This window comes from Meleagris gallopavo, chromosome 21 (genome assembly GCF_905368555.1).
Source record: "Meleagris gallopavo chromosome 21, MGAL_WU_HG_1.1, whole genome shotgun sequence".
Taxonomy (NCBI): domain Eukaryota; kingdom Metazoa; phylum Chordata; class Aves; order Galliformes; family Phasianidae; genus Meleagris; species Meleagris gallopavo.
In genome coordinates this window covers 1,770,040-1,797,153 of record NC_139424.1, presented here as the reverse complement: position 1 = coordinate 1,797,153, position 27,114 = coordinate 1,770,040, and the positions used below count along the sequence as shown (strand labels likewise).

General features: G+C 45.9%; 1 protein-coding gene across 7 annotated transcripts in view; it reads left to right on the top strand.

Annotated features, from left to right (window-relative positions):
- The window catches only part of AUTS2 (activator of transcription and developmental regulator AUTS2), a 659,297-nt gene that overhangs the window by 185,343 nt on the left and 446,840 nt on the right, over positions 1–27,114 (top strand). The window contains exon 1 of one of the 7 annotated variants that reach the window (XM_085240907.1): positions 4,761–4,823. The exons of the other annotated variants lie outside the window; for them this stretch is intronic. Coding sequence (XP_085097033.1) covers positions 4,776–4,823 — 48 coding nt within the window. The 5' untranslated portion in view covers positions 4,761–4,775. Of the gene's footprint in view, positions 1–4,760; positions 4,824–27,114 lie in introns of those variants that run through there. 7 annotated transcript variants of the gene reach the window in all.

The window sequence follows — 27,114 nt, the reverse complement described above, 5'->3', positions numbered from 1 at the left end:
TCACATGTGACCTCTCAGCCCTGGTACATACAGATCACGTAACGTCAGTAGCTTTCCTTATTGTAATGTGATATAACTCAGTGTGGCAGAAGCAACATATTGGGAGCCATCGTGAGCCGAGCTCCTGTGCACCAGGCTTATGGGCTGTCCTTCTTCTGCCTCAGTCTGTCTCTTGCATATTGGAAACCACTCACAAATGTCTCTTCCTTGTCCTTTGCAGACATTGCTGAGTTGTCTTTGAGCCTTTCGGGTTTATGTGGCTGTACCTCTTAGCCAAAATTTCACCTATGAAGGTTGTTGTTCATTGCTTCTTACAAGTTAGCATTTCACTGAGAAGCTATTGTACTTCAGACTGCTTTTCTCAAGTTAATCTGTACTCTGATTTCTCTTTGCATCCTGGAAGCCCTTCGTTCTTAGGTTTAATCCCAGTCCCAGGGAAAAGCAGCTGTTCTCATCTAGCAGGTCGTGCAGCACGCAGGGCAAATGAGACTTGCCCCTCATGGCTGCTGCAAAACGATCTCTCCCTACAGCACGGCTGTGCCAGGAGGCTTATAGGGTGGCATGCAGCAGCCCTGAATGTTCCCTGCTCCAAATGGGTGCTGAATCCTAGCAGCTCTCTGATGCTGCCAGCCTGCTGGGTTAGAGCTGGTGACCCAGAGAGCTTCCTAAAGCATGCATTCAGTACAGACTGACAGCCCGTGTGTACGGCGAGATTTTCGGCAGCGCTTGAAATGGAGGAGCAGATGGTGTTGATGGGAGAGCAGGGTTATAAGGTACAAGATGGGATTGTTACCATGTTAATAACATGACAGCAAATCCCACAGTGCTTTCTCTATTAGCCTGAAAGCTGATAGTTCCCTGTTGGCCGTCACGTGAATTAGGAATGTCCAATAATAGGGACTCTGGGAGGCTGTGGATGCCTCGTTAGTTCAGCGTGTTGGTTCTGCAAGGTGTTCATTGATCTGCTTAGGTTTGGCCATTCTGACCCTTTTGCTCACTGCTTGCACCTTTTCTGCCCTTTAGGTGCATGAAGGGGTGTGACAACAAAACTGGCCTAATTGTGGGTTACTTCCAGCACAGAAACAGTGCTATAGAATGCAGAAACTTTGCAATGGATCTGTTATTTGCAAGGTCAAAGCAGGGGAAATGCTGGGAAACAGGCATCTGAAGCTTTGGCTCTTGCACTTCATTTAAAATAGTGCTTATTGCCTTGCATAAAGTAAACCATGCTACCCTGCAGTTCTCTGAACTTGGGTAAGAGTTCCTCCCCGAGCCTGCAGATCCCACGGGCTTTGCTCTCAGCCTCAGAAAGTCCTCCAGGGATCGGTGCTCTGAGTGGTCCATCAGGAGCCAGGGGAACTCTGAGGCATGTCCAGGAATGCAGAAAGTCATTCGACATCGCCTTTCTTTTTGCAGGCTAATTATAAAAATTACTGTAAACATTTTTCTGGAGATGGGATCTTCCTATTTATCCTTGTTGTCGTCGTCGTTGTGTTGTTGGTTGTTTTTTTTGTTTGTTTGTTTCATTTTTTTTTCCCCAACACTCCCACACTTCACTCGAGTTGAAAAGTGTGAAAGCTATTATGGTAATAGGAATGAGATGATTTTCTGCTCTCATAGTGCCAGGCAGATAGGAGAGGATGTAATTCATCTTGGATGTAGGCCCTGCTGCAAATGCATCATCTTGCCTCAGCCTCACAGCACAATATGCACACAGAGGTTCACGTTCCCAGGGATGGGGTCAGTGCTCTTGAGCTTGCTCTCGGGTCACTGCTTGGCTCTGCAGTGTGTCCCTGCAAAGTGGGTGCATCAGAGTGTTTATCTTGGGGTGCACGGGAGGTGAAATCGTGCCTTCCCTCCCTCCCACGTAGCACCATGGAAATGTTAGTCTGCACTGACAGCAAACACGGACTCAAAGAGGAGAGGAGGAGGTGCAGTGTGATTTTGGGTGGCTTACAGATCAAATCTGTGCTGCTCACAGTTTGGTTTGCCAGCAGCAGGCTTTGTCATGGGGGATAACTGAAATGAACACATCGAGACCTAAATATACATTAGCTTGTATTAAAAGGCTCAGAAGCACTTGTCTGTTAAAAAGGATGTTATTGCAGTCCCTTTCCATGCTGTTTCACATTTGAAATGGTACGTTATGGTATGACAAAACCCTCCCAATCAACCAAAGCACGTTTATTTTGGGACAAGTGTAAATATTCTATCAAAATACATTTCTTCTTGGGGGAGGAATAGAAAATCAAGTCTGGATTTTGGCTGCACAAGCTTAGAATCTGAACTTCGTGTAACTGATGAGTGTTTGGAAGGGAAAACAGAGATGTGGAGGTTAACTCTACAGCACATTTGGAGGCTGAGGTATGGTTTGTCTGGCAACAGTTCCTGTAACGAGTGAAGATGAATTGCCATGCAGAAGCAGAGCTGTTATGTGATGCATTTTATAGACAACAACTCTCTAAAATACGAAACTGAAATACATTTCAGACAAAACACTGACAATAAGCTTTGAAATAAATAGTTGGGCGTGCTTTGCCCAGCTGAGAATCTCAGTGCTCTTCATGCGCCTGTGTAAAGCTGAGCAGCCATTGATATTTGCTGTTTGTGGGTGCTCATGTTGCACGTTCCAGCACTGGGATGAGGAAGGAGCAGTGCTGTGGCCTGGCAAGCTGGGCTGGGGGATGCATTTGTTGGGAATTCTGCATTTGTGCTCCCTGCTCTGCGCTCGTCCTCTGCTTACAAAAGGACATCTCTCAAGGGACGTCATTGTGCATTTTCCTGAGATAAAATAATAGCTCTGTGTTTTGTGACCCTGAGACTTTAGGTCCTGCCAGATGCTAATGAACCAGTGGAAAACATCCAGGGCCCGGTAATTGCTTTGAGGCACAGCTGTTTGTGCTTGGTGCTCCATGTCAGGGCTCGCTTCTCTAGTGGCTGCGCCCTGTGCCATTGCCCCAGGGTCCTCCTGGGAGCTCATGGGTCAGGCAGCAAGCAGACTCCCTGTAATTGGGTACAAGAGCACAGCGTGCTGTGTGGGCACGGGCAGCTGGAGGATGAGCTGAGCTCTTGGCTCATGTTTGGCATCCACAATAAATCCTGCTCAGAGCTTGCAGGCAGTGCATCTTGCTGCAGGGGCTGGAGTGATAGCAGGACACTTTGTGGGCCCGCAGCAAGGGGAAATTGAGCTTTTTTTAAGTGCAGAAAATAGAAGGTGCCAATATTTTGACTTGCTTTTAAAGTGTTCCCTGTAGGAGACCTTCCCAGACTCCGATTTCCTTGCAGGAGGTGATGTGGGGCGTTTTACCACCCTTTTATAGAGGCTCCACAGGGGAAGGTAGAGATCTATCTGTGTAAATCTCAGTTTATGAGAAGTTCCAAAGCCCTCTGTTGGCAAGTGAGGCAGCAGCCAGCCTCTCCCAGCTTTCACACAGTGTTGATAGTACTTTCTAGGTGAGATAGTGTCGATAAACTAGATTTCAGGGTCAGTCTCATCCAGCGTGTATATCTGTGTGTGTACCAGGAGCTGGTAAGTCAGTGGTGTATCATGGTATGTATATTTATTCTGTCTTGGTCTAGGATGAAGATGGAGTAGACGTAGAAAAGGTATGGGGAATGATGAGAAGGACCAGTGGAGATGGTTGTTGCTTCCCTACATGGGGAACAAAGCAGTTCAGCTGGTTGTGTGATGAATTTGGCTGCGTGTTAATGGGTGGGATGCTGTGGGATTTGAGATTTCTTACATTGTTTGCTTATGAGTCTCCAAGCATTTGGATGGTGGGCCAGAGGGCTCTGCCCCAGTGCAGCACTCTGCATACAGTGCAGGTACAGCAGACTGATGATACTTGTCCTGTGCTTTGCAGTGTGATATTCAGTGCTCCGCTTGGAGATCTGCACTGAGCTTCCACCAGATCGATGTGTCTAATTAAACTGGAGACAGGGAACCTTCTGATCGGACAAAAATATCTGCTAGAAGCCTTCCCAGCTTTTTTTATGCATTCGTTTTTGTAACTGTAGCTTTTTGTTCAAGAGGTTTTGCAGGTCCTGTTTTAAAACAGGAGCCTGACAGCACCGGAGCACCGGAGAAGAGGGCACGGGCAGGGCTGGGAGAGGAGCAGGACTGACTCCCCGTCCCCTGCTCTGGTTACACGGCGGCATTACCGCAGCCGCAGAATCGGAAAGGAGATATTTGCTTTATGCTTAAGAGGCTTTATTTGTTTCTAAACTATATATAGTGCTGTAATCTTTCCCTGGTGGGGAGGGGGCAGCTTCCATCGGCCGGGAGAACGAGGGGTTAACGCGGCGATGCGGGGGGAGCTCATTGTCAGAATAATGTTTAGCCAGGTGTTAATCCGTGTCTGGAGGGAAGTGCTGGAATTCATTATTCATCCCACTGGGGGAGGTCACGGTCCTGGGAGGCTGCCAGCTCCGGAGCCAGCCTCCTGGCTTTACTGACATGTGCCATTTGTGATGAAGGCAGCTGAAGTCCATGTGAGGAATTCTCCTGTCAGGCAGCCAAGCCGGCGGCGGGGCGCAGCGCAGGCGTTGCGGGTTGCGGTGCGGCACGAGCGGATCGCGCGGCGCCGGCGGGGCACGGCTGGGCTGGGCGGCGGAACGAGGCATCGCGGCGGCTCCCGTCTTTTTCTTCTTCCTCCCCTTCGTAACCGCCGCTGTGCCCCCGTGAAAGATTGGAAGCGGTGCCGGCGAGTCGCTCTTGGAGCAGCGGGATACGCTTGGGTGCTTTTTGTTCTTTAGGGAGGGCGGGAGGTGCGACGATGATCAAGTCCAGTTGGTTCTACGTCAAGTTCAAGTATGCGGAGAAGGTAAGCGGCGCGTTGGCTTGGGGAGCTGCTGTTCCATCCTGCCCTGAGCGGGACTGAGAACTTTCCCGCTGTGAATTGGCATTTCTGGGGCTTGGGGAGAGCGCCGGGCACGGCTTCCCGAGTGGCAGCACCGCTCCGTGCGGGGAGAGCGGGGACCAGCGCTCAGATCTGGTGCTTGTGGCACTCTTCTATTTTTGTTTTTTAAAACAAAGCAGCAGTGGGGATGTATACGTTTTTCGTGTGCGTGGAGCTCGAAAAGGAGAAATATTTCCTGTTCTCTAGAGCCGGCGCTGAGATGTGACCTGCTTCTGCCGGGCAGTCGGTTCTCTTTTATATTTTCTCAGTGACAAGCTAACTATTTAATTGTCCATAATTACCGGGCAAGGAGGGGGGGGGGGGGGGGGAAGTTGCATTGATCCAAAAGGAGCGCCACGCTTTGTGAGGCTGCTGGTTGTGCTGTTTGCTGTGGGCTTGCAGCGCTGCTCGGTGCCCGCAGCAACGCGCTCCAGCCACGCGCCTGGTGCACGGATGGGGCGAGCGCAGCTGCGGAGCTCCTTGTGCCGGCTCTGCAGCACGGCCGTCCGCTGAGCATCGATCCTCTGCAGGCTGCCTGCCAGCCCCTACGGCTGGTCCTGCTGCCGGGCACGGCACGAGCCGGTGGGATGTTCGCTTCACAGCGTCCTTTTCCCGCAGTGCAATGGGGAAAGGAGCAAGATGTGCTTTTGGGGAAGATGCTAAGGAGCCTCGCTGCCTGCTGCCCAGCTGTCCTCGAGCAGGCTGCAGCTTGCTGTCTTAAAATGGGGAAAAATGAATGTATGTGCTGTTAGCCTGAAATTTTCTATTCTGGAAAATAGTCTCAGACTGATTTATTTCTCGTCTTTGTGCCTCAAGTTATACTGCATGCAGTGAAAGCATATATATTATATATACATATATATATATATTTCACCTAACAAGACTGTGCTATCATTTATCCCTGGCTGCAAATAGCCCATTTAACAAAGTCTCAGGTTTAACTATTCTGTTTTCATTTGTTCTGGCCTTCTTACTGAGGCAATTGGACTGCAAAGTCTACTTTATTAGGCAGTTGTACTTTATCTCAGCAGCACTAATTCTACATTATTTAAAGGCAGCTCATACCTATAAGCACCTGTAGCAAAACAGATTGACTCTGTGCATTCTATGCAACTCTTCCTGGAAATAACCTAATGAAATCACTAGTTATCCACCAGTGGGTGAGGCTGGTTACTTGGAGGGATGTTACTACGTTTGTGATTTATCTATGTATGTTAATTATTTTGTAATAACCCATGTGATTCAGCCACAGAGCCCTCGGCTCACCGACCCGAGCAGATAACGGCTTTCAGTCCCAGGGCTGCTGTGTGTTACATAACCTATCAGAGCAGTTCCCTCACAGAACGATGTTTTCAGGATTACAACCTGGGAAATTGGAATGTGGGTGACATCCAGGAAAGCCATCTGGTCGGCGTTCTTCACAGTTAGCTGTGCCCGATGGGATTTTCTTCTGGTTCACCAGGGAAGCGGCTGCGTCCGTTCATCTCTTGGGGAAAAAACACAACGTCCAAACCATAATACTATCCCTCATAGTGAGACACTGAGGTCCTTTCCATGGAATAAGCATTTCCTAATGGAAGAAGGTGCTTGAGGAGTTCACATCTTAGCTGTGAGGCAAAGGCATACAACCCAAACACACGGCGTGCTGTGCCCGTGTTGCTGCTGCGGTGTATGCTGGGCTTTGTTCCTCATCAGCTTCAGGTTTGGTTGACACATAAAGTTGTGCTGCTGTGATGTGGGTGGGAAGTGGGGCGGACTTTGTGAAACTGATGGACACCTTGGGCACACGAGTGCTGCTGTGGTGGTGTAACCAAAAATAACTAAGTTGAAAATCAGGTCAAATCATTTTGCAGCTCTATCAGTGTTTTAGACACTGGTTTTACGTAAACTAAATCAGGAAAACCTTGGAAATTAAGTGTTGAAGCAGCTCTTTACAGCAGTGTGGCTGGGTGGGTTTAGAGTCTGCCATCTTCTGAGCAAACGCTCTCACTTGCAGCCTTGCATTGCCAGCATTCGTGGCACGCATCCAGGAACTGATCCAACTGTGGGAATGGGCTGTATTCCTTTTCTGGGGCTGCTTGTGTTCCCAGTCAGATCGGCGTGGTGTGCTTGGAAATACACAGTTGGGAGTGGATAGAAATAAGGTGATGACTCCTCTGGCAGCGTGCAAAAAATTGCATGGATTTGTTGGCTCACTGGGAAGCGTTGTGTGATCCCAGCTCAAGGTAGGTCTGTTAGGTCATGGCGGGGTTGGATCTCTGCCCTCTGCAGTATCTCAGTTGGATCAGGAGCTGCTTTATGTGTGCCACCCCAGTTACACCACTCCTCCTCCTTAATTCTCTCGTAAATGAGTTCATTGACATTTTTATTAGCTGCCTGAGCTGAAGTTGACATCCTTGCCTCTGGTCATTCCAGATTTTCTTTTTTTTTAATTTGATTTCTTTTGGAAGATCTCGGTGTTGGAAGATCACTCTATGATGAGGCACATCTATTTGAATACGTGACAGAACTAACTTTGCAGGCAGTTATACACTCCTGCTGCACACAACAGGTAGATGCTGGATAAAACAGCGTGCTTGGGCTGTTTGTTGGCTCAGGTCATCCCAGTGGTTACTCCATGTCATGTTAGACAGGTGCTATACAACCTTTGCACAGCGCTGTATTTTTCATTGCAATTAAAATAATCGGGTATTAAAACTAAAGTAAAAACCCACACAACTTCATCTTGAGCTCATTATCAAGTTAATTGCCAACATTCTATTATATAAACGGTGAGGGAGCCTCCTGGAAGGAGAAAAACCACAAAGTTTTTGTGTCAAAGGATTAAGACAAGGTCATTTGAACTCAAGCCTTTTTTACATAATGCCCATATTCAGTCTGACTGCCTTTACACTAATTAAAATTCAGCAGTTCCGTAGGAATAATAACGCTGACAGGAGGAAATCAGTCTGATCTGAGGGAAGGAAACAAAAACAAAGGCAAGCTCTTGGAGATGCATGGAATTCTTCTAGAAGGTGTGGGAGAAGTGTATAGAGGCAGCATGAGTGGGCAGCCTGGCTCCGTGTGCTGCTGCTCGAGGCTGAAGGAGTTCATGGATCTGGTGCTGGAGGGCCTGAAAGGTTTGGTTTGCCCTTGAAAAGCCCTTTGCCCCTTTAGGACTTCATTTGATAGATGTAACTGCACTAAAGTGGAGGTTAATTGTTGTGTTCCCAGTGCTGCCTGAGTCCTGGATAGAAAAAGGGTCTGAAACACCCAGATCTGAGATGCAGGGTTCTTCCCTTCCTTCTTCTAACATAAGGCTCCTGCTACTCTGAAAGGCAGCTTACAGTTTTGACAGCTAAAATAAAAAGCCTTAAGGACCAGCAACCACTTTGAATGTTTGAAGGGCTTCATTTCCTGCAGAAAGATTTCAATTACAGTCATTTTCCTCCAGTAACTACAAAGAGGTAAATGGAACCCCTGTTTCAAATGTTAAACTCACAGACTGCATTATTACCGGTTGCACTTGGAAAGTAAAAGATGAAGCCAATCTAAATCAAAGCCCCAATTCCAAATTACTTTTTAAGAGGGTGATGAGGTCTGCACCCAGTAATTCAGCGGTGCAGTATTGAGCTGTGTGGAGCACAGCAGATGTGCCTTTCATTTCATGTGTGGCTCTATGGGGGGATGGAGGCAGGAAGCATCTTTCTGGACAGGCAGCGAGCGATGCGTCTTGTAAGGGCTGCTGTGCCCATGTCCGTGTGTGTGTTGGCTGTGTTTCTAAGGAAATTAGCTTTTAATTTCTTCTCTGACTTTGCTCTGTTGCTTTCCTTTTAGAAGAATGGTTTGACAGAGATGTGCCTATTTATCTGCTGTGTGGCATGATCTCTTCCCCCGCAGTGTTCCTTGTACTGGGGCTGTTTCTTCCCCTGTTGTTGTAGGGAACAAATTATCAGAGAGTCCTTGGTTTTATTTAGGCTGGATTTTGAAATATACACAGCGTTCGTGTGACACACAGGTGGGATGCTGGGATGGTAAATCACTCTGGTTGCAGAGCGGTGCTTTTGCTGGAAGGATGAACTCTTCCAGCAATGCCTACCCGTGATGGCCGTTTTCCTTTGTTTGGGATCAGCCAAAGGCACCAGAGAAGAGCAGCGAGCCCACCAGCCTGCTCCCTGTTCGTGGGATGGCTACACTTTGCTGGGGAGCTGATCCTTTCACTGGAACAGGTTGCCCAAGCAGGCTGTGGATGCCCCATCCCTGGAGGCATTCAAGGCCAGGCTGGATGTGGCTCTGGGCAGCCTGGTCAGCTGGTTGGTGACCTGCACACAGCAGGGGGTTGGAACTGGATGATCACTGTGGTCCTTTTCAACCCAGGCCATTCTAGGATTCTCTCAGTGCTCAGACTGTCCTTGGTTTGGGGAGGTGGGAACCCAAGTGCTTTTTCTGAAGTGCTACTGGAACTCATTGTGCTGATTTTATTTAATAGTTCATTTTTTTCTTTTTTTCTTTTTTTTTTCCTACTGCTTTTCATTACTGCTTTGTAGATGGATTTCTGCAGATGTGAAATTGGATGTGTTACTCCTTAAACTGATGGAGGTGATCACCAAAGGGTTCTCTTTCCAAATTGCCTTGCAGAAACCCAGTTCAGTCTGTTTATCAGTCTTAACTGTCCATTTTTTTTTCCTTTCCTGCCTATGAATTTTACAAGATTTGATTTTTTTTCTCCCTAAATCACCTTGCAGCTGTGACTACCAGCATCTTAGAAAGAAGAGTGAAATTTGTCTTCTGTGCTTGTGTACGCATAATGGGCCTGATCAAAACGGCTCAGGAAGATAGATGCACTAACTTACCTTACCTGTAAATACAGGTTAGTACACATATGCCCTCGTGCTTCAGCAGCCTGTGCTGCCTTTGGCCCAGCCTGTGTGCTGGGTGAGCTGTGTCTGTGGTTACAGCAGCGTGAGCTGTGGGTCCCAGAGCCATCCGAGCAGAGCAGGCTGTGAGCTGCTCACTCTGTGCCCTCTGTGTTGTTCTCCAGCTGATCCGCACTGTCAGAATGTCAGCTCTGATTTCTGAGTAGTTGGAGAGCAGTGCTGAATACTGTTGGGCAAAGTGTTGTTTACTGAGCTAGTTTAAGTGGAGGGTTCTCCAGTTCTATCATTTCTTGGTAGCTGGGCAGTCCTTGAGAGAGCTTTTGTTTGTTTTCAGATGGAGGCGTTTCAAGAAGAATGTCAGATCCTCCTGAGCAGCTGTAATTTGCTTTTTGCTCTAAGTGCTTATCGCTAACCCGTGTTGTTTTGAAGGGAAGGCTCAGAAGCACCCATGTATCTGGAGCTTCATTCGCTTCTTCTGGCAAAACGGGAGAGATTTAAGGGCTTTTTCTTCCTGAAATCCAGGGCAGTTGTTGCATCCTGCACAGGAGAACAACTGGAGGGCTGCTTGACCTGGGCAGATGCCAGGCAAGGCGTGCATTGGGAAGTCCCAGTGCCACCAGTTTTCCCCGTGGTGTTTCTCACAAATTGGGGTCACTGGAGCAGAAGCTGTTGAAGCATCCTGGAGTCAATTCAGGATCCTCCCATCTCTAAGTGGAAGCATGTTGTTTTCTCCGGTTCCAGCTGGAGCCAGATCCTGGGCAGCTTTGTCTTTAATGTGGTTTTGAGGCCTAGACCTCAATATTCTGTCTCTATTCCTATTCGTGTATTTGGGAGAGTAAGGGGAGCTGCACACACTGATGGGAATAGTCGGTGGCAGGTAAAATAGCAAGGAAAAAAAAAACCCTGTTATATTCTTCTGATGTAAATTTTTAATCAAATGTGTTTTCTTCAGTTAAGCAACTTTTACAGCCCGCTGCACAGAACATACAACCAAAAATCTTTGCACAATGAACTGCATGTAATAGGCTAGCAATGCATCCATTACACATTTTTAAGCGTGTGTAACGCATTTGAATTCATTTTTGTGTGCATGGCAGTGTAGCCTTCAAAAGGTAATTGGAATTTACACAGACTTGCTCTCGTAGTGGCTCGGGTTTTCTTCAGACTGCAACGCTTTGGAGAGCTTCATTAGAAATGGTTTCTTTTGTAACAGGAAGGAAATATGATTTTAAATGCATCAGAAAGCTAGAAACCTTGTATGAACGCTTCCAAAGCGATGGCAGGGTGCTTGGTGTCAGTGAGCACCGTTCTCCACGCTGCTGTATTGATGGAAGAGTTGCTGGATGATAGGCTAGGTTGCAATAACAGTAATAATTACGTTATTATAACGTAACACTTTTCAGTCCAAATCTCAGAGGCGAGCTTTGCGGCTGTGTGTGAATGTAACGCTGGTGGTTGTGGTTGACCAGGCTGGGTGGGTTGTGGGCTCCTGCTGGAGGCCCTGCATTCAAAGCCAGCTGCACACTTCGCTGCAGGCCGGGGGTCAAAATGTGCTTTCTTGTATCCAAGGCCTTTTGCCATGGTTTCAGCCCCTTTCTCAACTTCTGCTTCTCAAGACGCCTCTTTTAGAGCAGCTCCTAATGGTGTGAGTCTGTGTGCATCTGAGCTAGGCCATGCGGTGATGTGCTGAGGCTGTGGCTGGGCGCACACACAGAGGAGGAGCTCTTCTGAGGGGCTGCTCAGGACACATCCTCTGACTTGTGTGCCTGTGGGATGCTTAGTGCTGAACAAGGCAACGAGATTAATATTCAGGACAGGTAGAGGAGGGAGGCTGGGGGGATATCACACCCAATCTGCTCATCTAGAATGATTTTCTGTTTTGAAGTCAATTTCACCAACTCTTTAGATGGGAAGAAACAAATTGAACGGCGTACTCTGATTTTATTTTTTTTCTTTCCTAGACTTCATTTGCCTGAGGACTTGTTCTGCCCTTTAATTATTTAAGAACTGGGTTTTGTTTACAGTTTGTAATAAAACTGATAAAAGATTAACAAGGCGCTTGTGAATCATTTTAAGTAAATTAAAACTTTGAAAGACTTACAACTGCAAATATTTGAAAATTGTAAAGTAGAAGGATAAGAGCGGACCAGATCAGATAATCAAGTTATTGGATTTGTTTGGGAGAAAAAATAATTTTGTTTGCAATTGGATGGGAAAGCAGCAATGCCTGCCCTATGAAATATTTATGTGTGCTTTTAGCAAATTTGAAGATACTGGTTGTGTAGGAATCAACGCTGGGAATGTTAAAATAATGTTTCGTTGCGGTGTGAGGTAGCTGCAGAAACTGAGTGCAAAACAGAGGAGAGATGCGGAGTGGAAACATCTGGATCTAAATTCATTATGGTGGCAAGCCTGTGGGTATGTCTCTGCTGCTTCTAAGGACTGTGGATTCTGCCCTAAAATGGCCCTGATGCCTTAAATAAAATGGTGGACTCAGAGCTGCTTCCTGCACACAGGTGAGGTCTTGGGGCTGTAATGGATATCTCCACCAAAACACAGGCATGGTGCTCAGTAGTTGTAAAAAAGACAAAGCCACTAAAATGTTAGGAAAAGTACCAAGAATGGGACAGGCAGTATTGGTATGACAAAATAGAAATCCTTAATTTACTCACATCGTGAGCACAGTGTGCAGCTCTCGACCTCCAACATTGCAAAAGCTTTGAGAAGGGCTTTGAGGCAATTCAGAGGTGCAGAATGGCCCCTGGGTGAACTAAAAGAGCTACAGTGGATGAGTAGGTGATGGTGAAGGAGGCATGAAAGACATCTGCAAAATCAATTGGGATGGAGGAAGGCGAGGGTTGGTCATTGCTTCCTGATAGGAGAATTTGGGGTCATCAGAGGAAGCTCTGATAAGAGGCAGGTTGAAAGAGATCAGAAGGAGGTGGCTCTGCATTGAGGTCTTGACTGGTGCAGTTAATTGTCAGGAAATTGTGGGTTTCAAGATGAGTGAATTACTGCATTAGAGAGCTCTTTAGCACCCTTGTACGAGTTGTTAGGCCTAAATTATGTTTATATTTGAAGGAGGTGAAAAGGAGCCCTATGGTAGTGTGGGGCAGATAGGGAGAGTTGGAGTCTAATTAGTTGGAGTCGTTTTATTCCTTTGGGAAGGAGCTGTGAAAGCTAACACGATAACAGCAGGTTAGAGGTCTGTGTGTAGATCCTAATCTGCTTAAAAAGACAGGGTAGGGTTTCACCGACTGTTACGGATTCGGGTTCTGTATCCAACTGTACCCTTGAACATCCAAACACAAACCACAAAAGATGACAGAGGAAATTAGAGGAGGTGCCACACATCACTCCGTGGTAATGATAGAAACGTGCTCAAAGCTCCATAGATGGTCTTTTCCCCCACTCTTTTGACTTGGCATCACTTCGATGGCAGCTCCAATATACCGTGTTTGAGTTGTGCTGCATGGCAGATAAGGCTGCTGAGACAGCATATGCTGAGATGAGTTATAAAATGTCTCCTTTTGCCTTTCCCAATAGGTCTTGCTTTGCACTTAGCAAATGACTTAGATCCAGTTTGAGCTCCCACAGGGGATGGGGTTGTTCTCCAAGTCAGAAGAGGGCATGGAATCCTGTTCTCAGGGGGTGATGGGGGGAGCACATGTGGGTTGCATTATTTTGTAGCCTTATACAAGCAGAATTTGCAGCTTCCATTGTTCTACATGATACAGATGCTAGAGATAAATGGATAGTGTTTCTATTTCCTTGTTTAGTCTTCTGTAATTTTTCAGTGTTGCAATCAATCTTTGTCCAGCATTCTTGAAACATCACTTGTGTTTAGTGTATTCTCTCTGATTGTCAACGATCTCCTTCAAAGCTCTAGGAGTCGTTCCATCTGGTCTCAGGAACTTGGCAGCTTGTATGGCTAGCAATAGTTGATTTTTCCATGAGTGCTAGTACAGAGAAGTCATTTCATGGCTAAAAAGATTAAAATCCCTATATCAGAAAAGCTGGAAAAATATAACAATTGCAACGGTGCCAAGGAAGTGCTGCTTCTTGGATTAAAAATCTTATGACAGGTTGAAAGAGAGATTCAACTCTGTTGTCAATCCAGGAGAGTTAAAGCTGCAATTGTGTTACTTTATTAGCAGCAGTGCTTCGACAGGGAAAATCAACTGCTTCTCCAAGACGATTCTGTGCTCGTTTCCATTCTGCTTCAGTTTGCTATCACTTGGTTTGGATTTCCTAACTTTGATGTCACCGAAGTGGAGAATCTGATGCAAGCAGAAAAAGTCTTTGCTTCTCATGTCCTTCTGGGCCCTTCTGAAATGAGCTGCATTCTGCAGCTCTGAGGAGATGGGGAGAGCAGGCTGCTGAAATAGGAAGGGGTCAAGAGAGCAAATTTAAGAGAGAGGCACCCATACGTTACGTTGGAGGTGTTACGTATGCCTCTACTCCTAGGAAGCATCCCCTCTTTCTGTCAGGACTGGCAGTGATTTGGTACAATACGATGTTTCTGGGGGAGGAAAACTGCTTCTGCCTTTCTGGACACGGCCCTGATGGTGGTTATGAGTGCTGTGGATGTGCTGTTAGAGTTTGCTCCCAGAGATGGGGTGAAGCTTTGCAGTAAGGGCAGCAGCTTGGTTCAGAGGGGCACAGCAAGCCCACATGCTGCTGCTGCTTCCCATGCTCCTGCTTGTTGGCTGGAGCACTATCTTGGCACTCAGCTGAGCACAAACTGTTGCTTTTTCTCTCCCATTTGAAAAGGAGGAACTAAAGAGAAACCTGGATCATCTGTCTGGAGGTACAGGCTGGTACTTCATTGTTTGGGTTAGGAAGATTGGCTTGTTGAGTGCTCAGACATCACAATATCTACGGCATGACAGAGAACACAATGTCACGTATCTCTCAGCAAGGGTAGGTTATTATAAACAGGGACGTGGGTCCTTCTGCTGTCATGGGTGGGAGATTGTTGGGAGACCTGCTGCTTTTGTGACCTCAGAAATTCACCACTGAGCCTGGCAGAAGGTATAGCTAATAAGTCCAAATAATTATTAGATACTCCAGAAAGGGTCCTGGGTAGCACACCAGAGATTTCATATTGCTTTCTACCTGATCTTGTGAGTTTGCACAGGATTGGGATGGTGGTTAATATAGTGGCACAGTCCTTTCAAAGTCTTTGTTGTTGTTGTTGTTGTTAAAATCCAATCGCTTTGCTGGCAGAGGGTTGATTATAGGAATATCTTACAAGATCCTGAGATAGATGTAAAACAAGGGGCTGAGACATCTGATGGTGCTGACTGCCCATCAGACTGCTTTGCATCCCTGAGACCAGATGTATGAATATATCAGGAAAGATTTGTGTGTATCTCCAAAGAGCAGCGAATCCTGTGCAGTCCCACCATAAGCCTGTGTGTCCAGAAATGTTTCTTTCCAAATACAAAGACTGTGTGGAACATTCACTGGTCAACCCTGACCTGGGAAGGCTCCCTACAGGGATGGAAGCTGATTTTTATCGTGACCGTAATTGAAACAGCTGAAAGATTTGTGTGTGTGTCTGTGTGAGTGCACGTTTCCAGTCCTACCATACCTTTTAAATATTACCAAACATGGGTGTAGTATTGATTGTGTCTTCATGGTTTAGATACAGAGTCTGTAATTTCAACTCAGGAAGCAGGTTGTAGAGAAGAAAATGGCAGTAACCTTTAATTTCCTTCTCTAATCCTGCCTCACCTGATCAGCTCCGTGAAAGTCAATGTGTCTGGCTGGAGATGCACTTATAAGTACATGAGCATCTCTAAGAGTGGATGACAGGATATCAGACTGTGAGTTTCATGGAGATAAGTACCTGTACTTATTGGGATCAATGAGAAACAGATTCTCTATTTGATACTGAATATTACACCAAGCATCTGTTTGCTTCTTTTATCGTCTGACTCTAGATCTGTGGTTCAGTGTTATTTATTAAAGAAACATAAAAAAAAAAGAGAGAGAGAGAACCCAGGTCTTTTTCACAACCCAGGTCCCAGGTCTCTCCTGAGTCCGCCTAAGACTTCATTGTCGTTTTATCAGTTCATTGACACTGTGGTTGCATGCAACCATGCCATACAATCCCAGCGTAACATATAGTGTGATAAATCCAATGGCAGTTGGACAGCTGCAGATTCGTGCCATTGTCTCAGGATGAACTTGTAAGAGAAGAGTCTTGATATCTTAACCTTAAAGACCTCAATGCGTCGTGCAATGAATCAACCTTGAAAATGAAGTAAATATCCCATTTTATGTGTAATAATACCCATCTCAGAGTTATTTGCCCAAAGAAATGACGTGAACCAGTTGCAAGGGTGAGGTTCAGACCCATGCTTAAGCAGGGAGGGTTTGACTTTTATTTTAGAAGGGCCAGAGCTTCACCTTGGGACTGCCTTATGTATGCTAAGACAATTCATGTGTCTGTACACAGTTCACATATCTGTACAGGGCAGACTCTCTTCTCAGAAGACTTAACACAATGGATTATTTATTTTCTCCTTGACTAGGTCAGCATTTTAGCAAGTGCAGGAGCAAACAGCCTAGAGCCTCTGCTCTTGGCTGAGCTGAGGATGTTCCTGCAGCTGAGCCCAGGCAATGGTATGTGTTAGAAGGGAGCTGCTCTGTCAGCACATATAACACTCCCGTTTGCCACTGAGCCTTGGGTGGGATGGGTCCTCAGTGGTAACTCTGCATGGGGAGCTGAGCAAAGCTGGAGGCACAGAAAACATTGCCTGGAGATCTCTTGAAGAGACTGGGGAAGGATTTGAAAGGATATCTGGCTTGCAGAAATGGGGTGAACAGAGCTGAACATGAACCAAATGGCCAAGAAGGCCAACAGTATCCTGGCCTATGTTAGAAGTAGTGTGTCCAGCAGGACTAGAGATTAGCAAGACTAGCTCATCCCTCTGTACTCAGTGCTGGTGAGGCCACACCTTGAGTTCTGCATTCAGTTTTGAGCCTATCACTATGGGAATGTTTGAGCTGATGGAACACATTCAGGGAAGAGCAATGGAGAACAAGCAAAGGAGACGTGAGGAACACCTGAGGGAGCTGAGGCTGTTCAGTCTGGAGAGGAGGAGGCTGATGGAGAGACCTTGTGGGTGTCTACAAGTACCTGAAAGGAGACTGCAGTGAGTTGAGGGTTGGTCTCTTTTTCTCGGTGCCAAGTGATAGGATGTGAGGAAATGGATTTGAGATGCACCGTTTAGATTGGATATCAGGAAGAATTTCTTCACAGAAAGGATGGTTAGGCATTGTAACGGTCTGCCCAAGGAAGCAGTGGATTTGCCATCCTTGGATGTATTTGCAAGACATGTGGATGTGGTACAGGTGAGTGAGTGTCCTGTGGTGAGGGACAGGATTTACTGGTAGCCTTGGTTAGTGTTAGGTGGTTGGACTCAATGATCTTGAAGATCTTTTCCAACCCCAATGATTCTGTGATTAAACTAAGGAGGTATCAGCCTGTTACTCTGAGAGCTGAATGTCAGCACTAATAAGGCAGAGGCCCCGTCTTTCCCAAAGGACCTTTGGAACCAGTTGGAAGCTGTGTGCTCCATCCCCCCAGCCCCAGAGGGTAAATGTTACTCTGATTCTGTGCCTCTCTGTGTACTCAGAGTGAGCTGAGACTACCAGCTCAGGACTGATTGACAGCATTGCTCCCAGCTCTATGAAGAGAGGAAGTGACCTTAAACACTGTGATTGTGGTTATGTTTCGACTGTAAGAAAATCTCTTCTTTTTTTCTTTTTATAAATATTGCCCTAACTCTTCTACCAGCTTGGCTTTTTCTTCATCTCCATGTTTTTTTGTTTGTTTTTTTTGAAGTCTTCACCCCTTCCTGCCATGAGGTGGAATTAGATAAGCTTCGAAATCAGTTCAATGTCATATGCTCAAAAAAGAGGGAGAATAAAGCAAGAGGTGACCTTGTGAAGTTGCCTGTAGAAAAGGGATCTCTCTTATCACAAGCCTAAAGTAATTAGCTTTATTTTTGGTGTTGCCTTATATGAATTGTTCGTGCATCTCAGCTGGCTGTATAAATGCCTACTGACAGGCTGTGTGTGCTTTCCAGCCTGGCTGGCTGCTGCCCATGAGTGCCTGGGTTGGTGAGGTTTGCTCTTTCCCACTGAGCGCTCGCTGTGCGAGGGGAATATTGTTGCCCTCTATGGTAAAGTTTCTAGGGTCAGAGAAGAGCCTGCATTGGCACGCATGGAAACTCCAGGCTAATGGACAAGAAATGAAAATAATAAATAAATAAATGTGGGGAAAAAAAAAAAAAAGAAAAAAAATTACTCTGTTATTATCAGTGCAAGAAATTTTTCCCGCCTTTCCTTTTTCCTGAATTGGGAATTCAAGTCCACTCATGGCACTGCTTCATGTGGCAGATTGGCATAAGTACATCTGTTGTCCTGTTTCTGTGGCTGTTCTTCCCTTGAATAGATGAAAACTCCAGGCTTGCTGAGTGAGGGAGCCAAGCTAGAGCCTGCAGGGGTATGGAGCAGGGGTATGGAGCACGGTCAGGCAATGCACGTGCACTCATAGCTACAAGGAGACATTTTCCTTATTTCTATTGAATGTGCCTAATGAGTTGCTCTGAGTTGTCCAGCTCATGCTCAGGTATCCAAGAGGGTGAAAAGAAATGGTTTGTTTGCAATGCTCCTCTAGTGGTGCACATCCATGGGCTGGCTCTTTCCCCAGCTGCTTCTGCTCAATTCAGGGCATCGTACCTACAGCCACTGGCCAGTGAGGTTGGGTTGGTGGTGTGTCCCTCACCTCCTCCAGAAAACCCCAAACTCCCAGCCTGTTCTAACAGCTGATGTACCCTGTGAGCCCAGGGCCCAGCTGTCCTCTGACAGCAGTTTAATAAGCACGGGTGAAGCACTCAGATGGGTGTTGCAAGGAATGCTGCCTGTGTTTGTGCCTCATCTTGTAATGGTGTCGAAAAGTCCAAAGAGGACAAGGCCATCAGGCTCCTGTTTCAAATGTCGTAAATTCAGCTATTATTTTAAGCAACAGTGAGAATCTAATTGTCATTATTGTCATGCAGATGTGAACCAAAGCACTTGTCTTTCACGTGACTGAGCTGCTCAACCTATTTCTGGCTGTAATTACCTTTCCTATTATCATTATGGTTGTTAGGGTGCAGCAGTAATCAGGTTTTGGCCCCAGACAGTGCTTTGTGTCTGAAAACCCCCTGGCCTAAGCAGGAGGGAGGATGGAGTTGTGGAGGTCTGTCTGCACTGGGGGCTGCTTGGTCAGCCCACACCAGCAGGGTCCAAGGTTTCTGAGCCTTAAATTTCAACATAGTCAAGAACTGGAAGTGATACAGATGCAGTCAGTAGGTAAAAAGCATGGCGTGTAGAATATGAGATACTGGGTCAGGGTCTCAAACCCACCCCTTCTGACATCTGTCTGTCTGAGGGGCAGTTTGATGCCAGCAAAAGGAGGTCTTGGAGGCAGATGTGGGATAATCTCTTTTCCACCTTAAATCTCCTGGTTTAAACCCTGAGAACAAGCATTAATAGCTGTCTTAATGGGCACAGTTCATTGAATTCTGCTTGGATTATGGCTTGTTCCAGTTGGCTTGATTTGGTTTAGCAAGAAATTGGGAACAAACTTCAGAGAGGCTCATTATGAAGTGGGATTGAGTTCAGAATGGGCTTTGATATGTATTACTCTGAAATGAAGAAATTAGTTGTGTTTATTCCTGTAGTTGAGTGCACTTCATAGGCTTTCAGAGGATCACTTGAATGCCTTAGATATGGTAGTCAGCCACAGCAATTCTGCAGAGCATCTCTTAAAAAGGATATATCTTCTGACTGGCTCAGCGGGGTGCACGGAATGCCTAAATGCGGATGTGAAACACCACTGCACTTCTTCCCTTGGTTCTGTTGGCCTGCAGATCGTTTCTGCTTCTTCCACTTACCTAAAAGCATCGACTGTAATTTCTTACGTACAACTTGTGTGGCCCAAGGTTAGATTTAAATTTTTCTTTTCCTCTCTACTTGTTTGTTTTTAAAGTGAACCGAGGCCACTTCTACCAGAGCATGATCTTTCCTGCAGTGCGCTAATTACATGCCTGGTAGCTGGAGGGCTAGGAAAGTACAGGGATGACTTGTTCCAAAAAGAGTGTATTTTTGGAGATATGTTCTGATTAGTCACCGAGATGTGTTTGGAGCACTCTCAGGAAAGTAGATCACTTTGTGTGGATCAGAGCAGGTAAGAACCATTCCCCTGAGCTCAGCACGCTGCGCAGAATGAAGGATGCTGCCAAGTGTCTCTTACTGCACCACCCGTGTACCCTGTGCTGCCATTCCCTTGCTTTCTCCCTCAGACATTGCCTGGTCTGAGTCAGCTTACAGTTTTTATTTTCCCCTTCCTTTGTTTGAAGTTGAAGCCCTGTGAAAATCCTGCAGAAAAGATGCATTGTTTGATAGTCTCCGATAGCATCAGCTGCCGGTTTATCTTTCATGTCGTGCAGTGGCTCCCGTTTCTCCCCAGGGGCAGCCAGCTTGGATTGTTCCCATAGTTTGGGTGGCTTTTGACCCACGAGAGTCCTGAGCTTCTCTCAGGGCTTCAATGAGCTCTCTGTTATCAGCCTTCCAAATATTGGTGTACCTATCAGAGCCTGGCACCGTGTCAAGCCTGTGGGCGTCCTTAAGATTCATCGTTGATAGCTCACATGCTTTTTCCTCTTTACAGAAAACAAGCACTTTTTTGTTTAAGTTCACTAATGTTTGGCAAAGAAATATAGTAGTAATTATACACCCAACCTCCTCCCTCCCCCGCCCCCCAATCCAAGCTTTGTAAAAGCAACTAGCACTGGAACTGAAATAAATGTCATGAATGAATAATAATTTCTTTCATTTACACAGTAATTAAACTTGTTGAATACAGACTTAATGCTTTACTGCACACTGTTTAATTTGACTGGTAGATCCAGGCTTTTGTTAAATTCAGAAAGAAAGAAAATGAAATACCTACCTGACTATCAGTGTGCTTTGTTACAAATGCTTTCTGTTGTTTTGCTCTTTTTTTCCTGAAGCTGTGCTGGGGAGGGGTTGGGGCATGCCTTTCAGACACTGCTGTTTGAAGATGGTGATGTGGATTTTATTTGAAAATAAAAAAAGTATATGGTAGTCTGGGCCTCAGAAATGTGATGGATCTGTAGCTGCCATGCTTTATGGCTGCTGCGATTTATCAGCATTCCTGAAGGCTTGACTGATAGTGGATATAGATGCATCATCTTAGGCATTTTAATTTCCACAGCTTTCTTTTTTCTTTTTTTTTCTGTTAGAATCATAGAATCCTTAGAGTTGGAAGGGACCTTTATCACAGAATCATAGAATGGCTTGAGTTGGAAGGGACTTCAAGGATCATCGAGCTCCATTCCCCCTCGCTGCAGGCAGGGCCACCAACCTCCACACTTAATGCTAGACCAGGCTGCCCATGGCCCCATCCAACCTTTAACAGGGCATCCACAGCCTCTCTGTGCAGCTGTTCCAGCACCTCACCACTCTCTCTGTAAAGAACTTCCCCCTGATATCCAGCCTAAATCTTCCCTCCTTCAACTTAAAACCATTTCCCCTTGTCCTGCTGTTATCTACCCTTTCGAAGGGTTGACTCCTCTCCTGTTTATAGGCTCCCTTTAGGTATTGAAAGGCTGCAATGAGGTCATTCCACAGCCTTCTATTCCAACTCCCTTGCAATGAACAGGGACATCCATCCACAGCTTTGCTATTTGTCTTCTTTAAGTTGTTCCTTAAAAATAGCACCTGGTGTTTGTTACAAATGCAGCAGGGTTTTGGTTGTCCTTCCCTGCCACACACTGGTATTCATGCAAGCGCTGGACACAGCGTGCTGGGCTCAGCATCCCCTTTTGAACAGCAGAAGGCTCTGTGTGTAGCAGCAGACCTGCCCGAGGTGCAGCCTTTCTTCCTTGCAGACCAGAGGCAGTGCTGTGGCTGTGGCAGCATCCTCATCCTTGGTGTGCGAAGCATGAGCTGAGAGGTCCTGTGTTTTGGATGAAGAGGAACAGAAAGGAGGTGATACAAGTCTGGGTTACTTTGCCCAGCTTGTACTTGCAAAGTCAGTGTCTTTTTTTTTTTTTTTTTTTTTTTTTTTTTTGGAAAGGTGTCAGTTAAATGTGATCCCACATAGGAGTGGGAGCAGTGATGACGTTGATGGGGAGGTGCTCTGATTATGCGTCAGGTGTGGCAGTTTTGTGGACCATCAACTCTTCACTCCAAGGAACTGCAAAGTGAGTGGAAGCACCCTGAGTGCCTGTGCTACCATCGGTCCCAGCATAGGTTGCTCATGTTTTCACACCAGTTTGAGGCTTTGGGATGCCTGCACAGGAGGAAACACTTGGCCAAGGAGCAGAGGTTGATGTTCTGTTCAATCTGGGCTCTGTTCAATCTGTGATTATCTCACAACTTCAGTGGTTCAACTTTGGTGCAAGTTTCGTACATTTTATTTCATGGTGTTTTTTGAAACAGAGGGCTTGTACTGGAGTTGTTTGGCTCTTTCTGTGAGCGTATAATCAGAATCTGGGCTTCTGTGCAGTCCCTTTTGCTGTCAGTGAGTTTTGGGGCTGGGATTGGGGTGCCAGGACACAGCAGACAGTGGCACAATGATTCCATGGCATCTGAACACTTGCTGCAAAGCACATTGTGTTTTTGTAGTTCATCAAGTCGGCTCCTTGATTTGTTTGAGGCCATTGCTTCATCTTGTTTACACGTTCTGAAGAAATCACTGTATTGAGATGATCGTTCCTAAATATTCCCTATGCAGGTTAAAGCAGCTCAGAGCAAATGGGCTGCTGGACGCTTTAGGAGAGGAGAGAGGCAGTGAGGGACTGCTGGAGGTGCTTGTGCAGGTGCCCAAGGACAGATGTTATAGCAGCACATGTGCACCTGGGCCCTGCTGAGATGGCTGCCTGTCACTAGTGAAGGCAGCAGTGCTCTGAGCTGCTGGCATTGCCAGCTCCCGGTGTTTGCTTGAAGCCTGCAAGCCCTGGAGGTGTAATTAGCAGAGCATGTGGCAGACCCCATAGGTGCACGCCGCTGTATTTGGGCCAAGTCTTGGATGGGGGCTCCCAGGATTTGCAGCCTCTTAGAGGGAAAAACCAGCACTGCTGTTGGAGCTGTGGCTGCTTGGTTGTGCGTGCGGATTTGAGTCACGAGGCAGCTGTTAACCAAAGAACCGCAATCTTAGAGGCCTCTTGGGAGCTTTCCCAGAACACTCTTCTCAAAAGCTAGAAGTATTTAATTGTCATATACACAACATTTTTTTTTTTTTCCTCCTTTCTGTTCTCTGGGGGCTGACAACTACAAATGTGTGGTAGTAACTTCATTTTCCTTCTTAGTCAGGGGATGAGAGGCAGCGGGCTGTTTTGTTTGGAGCTGTGCTATCAGCCGGCTGCATGTCTGGAGATGAAGGTGACAGCTTGAGATTTGTGAGCCTAATTGGCATACAAAAAAAAAAAAAGAAATACCACTGGGAAATGAGTTATTTGCAATTATCAGTAGATTTGGCTTTATTTCGTGGAGGCAAATGTAGTTGCTTGGTGACTTAATTACAATGTGTATATATATATATTTTTAAGATTATGAGATTTTAAAAAGGGTATCATTATTAACAAGATCTTGAGACTATATTTGGTGATTCCGTAATTACAAGTGTGGCCATATTTGTTAGCTTAGAAAATGATACATGGAAGCTTTTAATTAAAATCATGAGATCTGTTCTTGCAGATAGGCTTTCAAGTACCGCCCTTGGATAATGGGACCCTTTGTTGTTAGATAGGAACTAAAACAAGCTGTTCTGAGCAAGGGTACTATCACAATTAAGGCTGAGACAGATCAGCGTTAACTGCTGATCCTCAGCTGCCACTTAAGAGGATGAGGGAGTGAAAAAATGTGTGAAGGAGCTAATTGTCCACATCTCAACTGAGGTGATGTTCTTACAGCCCCGTCAGTGGGATTGGAGAGTGAATGGATGGAGTGCTGCAGTGGCACAGCTGCTCAGGGAGGTGGGAGTCACTGTCCTTGGCTGTGTCCCAGAACCATGGAGATGTGGCACTGAGGGCTGTGCTTATGGGCATGGAGGTGATAGGTTGATGGTTGGACTAGATGAGCGCTGTGGTCTTTTCCAACCTGAATGATGATATGAAAAGCAGAGTTTTGCACCCTTAACACCCACGATACATGAAGTAAGTGTTCTAATGTCAGATCTAACTACAGCAATACGTGTGTTCTCCTCCTTCTGTTCTCATAGTGAAGGGGTTTGAGCAGATTTCTGTCTCCCTTATGGAACCCCAGCTTTGATTAAAGCTGGAAATCTGTGAGTGCTGCCCATCACTACTGGTGCTCCAGGGACTTCTATCCTATTTAGCAAATGTTGCATACAAAGGCTAGGTGCTACAAAATGCATGTTTCAAAAAAGATCTAACTTGTGCAATTAGAGGGAAGTACTATTATTACTTTAGTCACTCACCTATGATAGTTATGTTGAAGAAGCCTAAAATACACTCCTTTTCTAAAGGCATTAGCAGAGACTTATCAGCAAGCGTGCCCACTGTGTTCACTGTGCTGTTTAGATGATTTGGTTGCCCTTCAAAAGCTACTTGGTATCATTATTTTCATAGACACGCTGCACGTTTTACTATTTGCTTGCACTGGGTTTAACTTTGTTACAGTAGTGTAGAAAAGTACAAACCAATCCTTCTGGAAGCAAAGGAGAGACTTCAGTAGAACTAAGTATACACTGAGTCAGACCCTCCAGGAGGGAAGCATTAGGTAACAACAGAGTAATATTTCCACATCTGGGGAAGTACACAGAGTCCCCAAAGGCAAGATTAAAAAAAAAAAAAAAAAAAAAAAAAAAAAAAAAAGTCAAGTGTGTTCATTTCTTATTAGCAAAGTTGTTATTGGCAATGAGATATTCTAATTGAATTACTTCTAATTAAAATAATTATGTTTTCTAAGTACCCTGATCTGTAGAGACCACGTAAAGAATCAAAGGTAGGAATAAATAGCATCTAGTAAATTCTCTCTAAGCTGCCTTGCTTGATGATGCTTAAAGTGGTTGTTGTGATTCCTCTTGCTTGGTGTAGGCTGGTGCTGATGCAATAAGGATGGCTTTCAGAAACCTCACTGCTGTCTTAAAAGAGCTACCACTGCTCTATGAGGGATTAGCTGGAAAAACTTGGGCCTCAGGGCTGAAAAGACAGGGCTGGTTTGCTGCGCATTCTGCATCCCTCCTGTCTGATGTCCTTCACTGTGGTACCCCGATTTCTCACCGAGTCATCTTAGTCATCTGTGCTTTGCCTTCTCTGTCTAGACTTTTTTGTTTAAGCTTTAGGCATGCAGTAGCCAAAAATCTGAGCAAAGATCTGATTTATATCAGCGTAGGCAGCGTTGTTTTTGGTGTGTTGGTTGAGCAAGTTGTTATGGCGAAGGGTGAGAGGGGAAAAGATGTCAGCCATCAGTAGCCTTCCAGAGTAGATGTAAGATAAAGTGGTTCCTGCTGAGGTCTGGGTGCTGGAGTAAATAATCCTGGTTTATCTTCTAGCTGCAAAACAGTTGGCTGAACCAAGGACTGAGGGAGGCAGAGTCATTGCTGCCAGGATGTGGGAGATCAGTGCAGGTCAGTGCTGTCTTCCAGCTGAGCTTTCCCAGAGCCCCATGCTGGGATCGTGCGCTGCCTGCTCCTCCTGCCCCGACGTGTGTCAGTGCCACTGGGCTGCATCCCATAACAAGATGGTTCCTTCACAGGACAGTGACTTCTCTACGCTTCCTATCACAAAATATTCTTCAGTTGTTAATAGCAACCAGTTTGTAGTCTCCTCTGCAGCCACATGTAGCAACCAGGTCCTGGTATCATTCACTTGGGATTGAGCCTTCTGAAGAGCTGTGACATTCTCCTTTGAAACTGTGGCTGAGTGCTGTTGGGTGGCCTCTTGCTGTGACATCCTAGCTTGGTGTTGTAGGAGCAGCAGAGGTTGGGACATTCAGCACCCAGGTCACATCTCGTGCCCAAACATCTCTAAAGTGTAAAGATATTTGCCAGCACTGCCAAGGGGATTTGCTTCCTTGCTTCAAGGGAAGCTTGCTGCCTTTACAAAATGCTCGTGGGGAGCGTTGGCTTTGCTTTGAATCAGTCCAACGCCTCATCCATCTGAGAATAGGCCAATTTTTATCATAGACAACCTTTATAAAAGCCAAACACATTGCAATTTCTTCTGAGAAGGAAAAATTTTCAAAGGTTTCTCCCATCAAATACTGCTGATTTTTTTTTTTATTTTTTATGATCACGATTAAAATTCACACAACATCCTCTTGCAAGGAAAAAAAATATATATACACTTGATGGCTTTGTGCTTTTTCCCCTCCCTCTGTAAAAATAGAAGAAGCTTTCAGATGTTGCATGAACAAAGATATGGAAATGTGAGAAGAGGGCAGCATCTGGAGGTTTTCAAACACGAGAACACGGGCTGTGCGTTTCTTTTGCTGTTAGAAGAGTGAAAAGCTGTTTCCTGTCATTTCCCATCTTGTCACTTGTAAGGCTGGCATCTTGCAGCTCCTTGCACCAGCTGTTGTTTTTTTCTCCACAGACAGATGGTGCAAGCTCTTTGATATTTTTTTTTTCCCCGTGTTCTGAAGATTTTGCATGTGTTGTACTACCTTTATGTAATGATCATATAACCCTGTCACTCACTTTATCCTGTTAGCAGTGTCATCCCTAGAAGAGGGAGGAGGAGGTGGCAGTGTAAGGAACTTAATCCTCTTCTTGTGTTCTGACGTGCTTTGAAACACACTGTAGAGCTGGAGTTTGCAGTGTTTCCAAAAGCCTTCTGTATTCCTGTCTGAGGGACACCAGGATATTAGCTGCCATTTTGTAGAATTCCTCTGTTTGTGTGAATTTGATGGTAATGTTCCAGTTATCAGAGGTGTGGTTTTTTTCTCTCCCCTCTTCAAACATGATACAGAAGTACATCATAGAATCGTAGAATTGAAAAGGCCCACAGTGCTCATCCAGTTCCAACCCCCTGCTGTGTGCAGGTCACCAACCAGCAGCCCAGGCTGCCCAGAGCCACATCCAGCCTGGCCTTGAATGCCTCCAGGGAAGGGGCATCCACAACCCCCTTGGGCAACCTGTTCCAGTGCCTCACCACCCTCTGAGTGAAAAACTTCCTCCTAATATCTAACCTAAACCTCCCCATTTCAGTTTAAAACCATTCCCTCTTGTCTTGTCACAATCCGTCCATGTAAGCAGTCGTACCCCTCCTGTTTATACACTCCCTTCAAGTATTGGAAGGCCACAGTGA